The sequence below is a fragment of the Nomascus leucogenys genome, chromosome 3 (assembly GCF_006542625.1).
Source record: "Nomascus leucogenys isolate Asia chromosome 3, Asia_NLE_v1, whole genome shotgun sequence".
Taxonomy (NCBI): Eukaryota; Metazoa; Chordata; class Mammalia; order Primates; family Hylobatidae; genus Nomascus; species Nomascus leucogenys.
In genome coordinates this window covers 102,664,831-102,668,847 of record NC_044383.1, presented here as the reverse complement: position 1 = coordinate 102,668,847, position 4,017 = coordinate 102,664,831, and the positions used below count along the sequence as shown (strand labels likewise).

General features: G+C 47.2%; 1 protein-coding gene across 1 annotated transcript; it reads left to right on the top strand.

Annotated features, from left to right (window-relative positions):
• The first annotated feature begins 410 nt into the window (after window positions 1–410).
• TSPYL1 (TSPY like 1) lies at window positions 411–2,708 on the top strand. Its single transcript, XM_003255603.4, has one exon. The coding sequence runs from the start codon at window positions 688–690 to the stop codon at window positions 2,002–2,004; it is 1,317 nt and encodes a 438-aa protein (XP_003255651.1). The 5' UTR covers window positions 411–687; the 3' UTR covers window positions 2,005–2,708.
• Window positions 2,709–4,017: the final 1,309 nt, after the last annotated feature.

Sequence of the window (4,017 nt, the reverse complement as noted above, 5' to 3'; positions counted from 1 at the left end):
GGCTTAATTCCTACCGATACTATGCAGCACAAACTCTTATTTGATGCAGATTATAAATTGAAAATTAGCAATGAATACTATGCATCGCTTTAGTGGTAAGAGGCTGCTGAGTAGCTTTTTTTTCCCAGTAATCGTAGAGGCAAGACTTTATATTTTTATGACACTTTTACTAAGAAGGGGGGAAACATTTTGCTATTAATCTTAAAGAGAAGTCTTTTGCTCCTAGTTACGTGGAGTAACAGGGAATAGATTTACCTTCCTGCCTCAAAAAAGTGAAGACCAGAAAAACATTTGTTTTCAGACACTGGAGAGCAGGCACTGTTACGGCTGTGATTTTACAACTGCTCCTACATGCTGGGGGCAGTCTCTAGATGCGTCTCAAGGTGGGTCGTCAGTGCTTCCAGACTCAGCACAATCTACATTTATTTACGTAGGTAAAATTACTGTTGCTATGGGTAAATTCACAGAAATAAAGCCCGGAGAATCCGGTTGGCTGGCAGGGAGCGGCGGAACCAATCCCGGACTCAGCAAGTTCTCGCGATACCGTGAGATCTGCAGTCCTGACGACACCGCCGCGGAGATGTTAGTGAGACTGTAGGGTGGGCGGTGCCAGCGGCGGTTACCTCAGAGCTCGGCTTCTCTGAGGAAAACGGGCGTTCGCCGGCGGTTGTTCCGACTGTTAGGAACATGAGCGGCCTGGATGGGGTCAAGAGGACCCCTCCCTTCCAAACCCACAGCATCATTATTTCCGACCAAGTCCCGAGCGACCAGGACGCACACCAGTACCTGAGGCTCCGCGAACAAAGCGAGGCGACACAGGTGATGGCGGAGCCGGGTGAGGGAGGCTCGGAGACCGTCGCGCTCCCGCCTCCACCGCCTTCAGAGGAGGGGGGCGTACACCAGGATCCCGCGGGCCGTGGCGGTACTCCCCAGATCCGAGTTGTTGGGGGTCGCGGTCATGTAGCGATCAAAGCCGGGCAGGAAGAGGGCCAGCCTCCCGCCGAGGGCCTGGTAGCCGCCTCTGTGGTGATGGCAGCCGACCGCAGCCTGAGAAAGGGCGTTCAGGGTGGAGAGAAGGCCCTAGAAATCTGTGGCGCCGAGAGTTCCGCATCTGAGCTGACGGCGGGGGCGGAGACCGAGGCCGAGGGGGTGAAGACAGGAAAGTGCGCCACCGTCTCAGCAGCCGTGGCTGAGGGGGAGAGCGCTGAGGTGGTGGTGAAGGAAGGCCTGGCGGAGAAGGAGGTAGTGGAGGAGCAGATGGAGGTAGAGGAGCAGCCGCCAGAAGGTGAAGAAATAGAAGTGGCGGAGGAAGACAGATTGGAGGAGGAGGCGAGGGAGGAGGAAGGGCCTTGGCCTCTGCATGAGGCTCTCCGCATGGACCCTCTGGAGGCCATCCAGCTGGAACTGGACACTGTGAATGCTCAGGCCGACAGGGCCTTCCAACAGCTGGAGCACAAGTTTGGGCGGATGCGTCGGCACTACCTGGAGCGGAGGAACTACATCATTCAGAATATCCCGGGCTTCTGGATGACTGCTTTTCGAAACCACCCCCAGTTGTCCGCCATGATTAGGGGCCAAGATGCAGAGATGTTAAGGTACATAACCAATTTAGAGGTGAAGGAACTCAGACACCCTAGAACCGGCTGCAAGTTCAAGTTCTTCTTTAGGAGAAACCCCTACTTCAGAAACAAGCTGATTGTCAAGGAATATGAGGTGAGATCCTCCGGCCGAGTGGTGTCTCTTTCTACTCCAATTATATGGCGCAGGGGGCATGAACCCCAGTCCTTCATTCGCAGAAACCAAGACCTCATCTGCAGCTTCTTCACCTGGTTTTCAGACCACAGCCTTCCAGAGTCCGACAAAATTGCTGAGATTATTAAAGAGGATCTGTGGCCAAATCCACTGCAATACTACCTGTTGCGTGAAGGAGTCCGTAGAGCCAGACGTCGCCCGCTAAGGGAGCCTGTAGAGATCCCCAGGCCCTTTGGGTTCCAGTCTGGTTAACATTTGCCCTTGGGAATACTCCTGCACAAGGTCTCCTTCCACCTTCTGCTGGACCTGTGCTTGGGCATCAGCAATGGGTATGCCTTCTATTGTGCTTTGTTTTTGCTGACTTTTTTGCACCCTCTTTCCTTCGGATATTCAGTTCTCTCAACCTCAAGATTGAGACGGTGGTGGGTATGCTTCTCCACTCCATATGACCTTCATGCTGTTCTGGAATATCACATGCTACGAGGCCATCCTTCACACTACTTGTAAGCCAAGCAAATGATACTGTAGATTGTACTGCCTTTATCTGCACTGCTTGGACCCTGTTTATTCCCAGGGCCTCTGAACTGGTTGCTGTCACCTGGATTTCTAGCTTTGGGAGCCTGTTCCACCTACTCAGCTCTGCATCGAGCAGAATGGGCACATGCCCTGTGGACAGTTACTGGACGTTAATGAACTCAGAGGAGAAAAGCAGTGAGCCATTTGTTATGTGTGATTTATGCTACTTCATTGCTCTTCCTTCACCTCTAGTCACTTTCTATTGCTACCTGCCCTACATTGGCTCCTGTCAAGGTCCCTCTCTCCCTCTTTTCCCTTTTTTTTTTTTTTTTTTTTTTGAGACGGAGTCTTGCTCTGTCGCCCAGGTTGGAGTGCAGTGGCGCAATCTTGGCTCACTGCAACCTCCACCTCCCGGGTTCAAGCGATTCTCCTGCCTCAGCCTCCCGAGTGGCTGGGACTAGAGGCGCGCGCCGCCATGCCCTGCTAATTTTTGTATTTTTAGTAGAGACGGGGTTTCACCATGCTGGCCAGGCTGGTCTCCAACCCCGACCTCGTGATCCGCCCACCTTAGCCTCCCAATCCTCTCTCTTAAAAAAGTGATAGCTCAGAAACATTTGTAAAAGCAAGGTTTTTTTTTCATTTTGGCTCTGTCATTTTCCGAGGCAGAGAAGTTGTCCTGTAAAATAGAGTGCTAGAGCTCTTATGCCCCTCCCTTTCTTCCCAACTTCCTACTTCCTAGCCATTTTATCAACTCCTAGAATATTTAAAGAGAGACACATCTAGATGGGATGAAAGGTGAGATCTAGTTTATAACGGATGGAAGAAGTAAAGAGATTGTGATGGGTGCCCTAAGTTGGGGAAACTGAACACAAAAGGCTAGAGGCATGGGCCAGGTAAAAATTGGGCCTAGAGTGAAGACTGGGCTGATGTTAAGAGCCTTCGAGAAAGGAGTACTTACTCCCCAATGATGATGAATGGAGAAATACTTTTCAGGATTGCTAAAGGAGAATTGAAGGGGTTAAAGCGTTAAATATGTTGCTTAGACAAGGGTTCTTTAAAGAAAAACAGCGCAACTTTGAATGCTTTCTTGTTTTGTGACCTAATTTATGTGAAAGATTGTTATTTCATTAGGATTTAGTAAAATCTTTTTTTTTTTTCTGTTTCTAAACCTATTGTGAAAATTGAGCTGTACAGATATTCTTTTAATTTCAATTGGGAACATTTGGAAGAACAACAGTCTTACTTTCCTATACAATATAGAGACGTGAATATTCATAACAGTTTTCAACTTGTTCTTGTTTCTGTTAAACTATATTCCTAGAAACGTAGTTTGAACAACTTGATCTTTGTTAGGCTTGTCAAATTGCCTTCGTGGAAAAATAATCTACAAAAGTGTGGTTTAATTGATTGTCTTACATGATAATTTTCCCTGGTAACAACTTAGTAAGTGATGTATCTTTTTTCCTAAATTGCATAAATACTGTGAAATTGCTCTGACAAATTGGAAGTGTACCATTGGCATATTTGTCTTCCTTTTTATGCATGATGGTAAAATAAAAGCATGTTGTTCTGCTAGATTTCTTATTTTTCACCTTACCCATAAATGTAATGCTTGAATGAAATTGTTCATATTAATTAAAAATTATGGAATCATTAAAATCCTTTAATCCATTAAAGTTCTTAATGGATTAAAATCATTAAAGTCCTTAATGGATTAAAATCATTAAAGTCCTTAATGGATTAAAATCA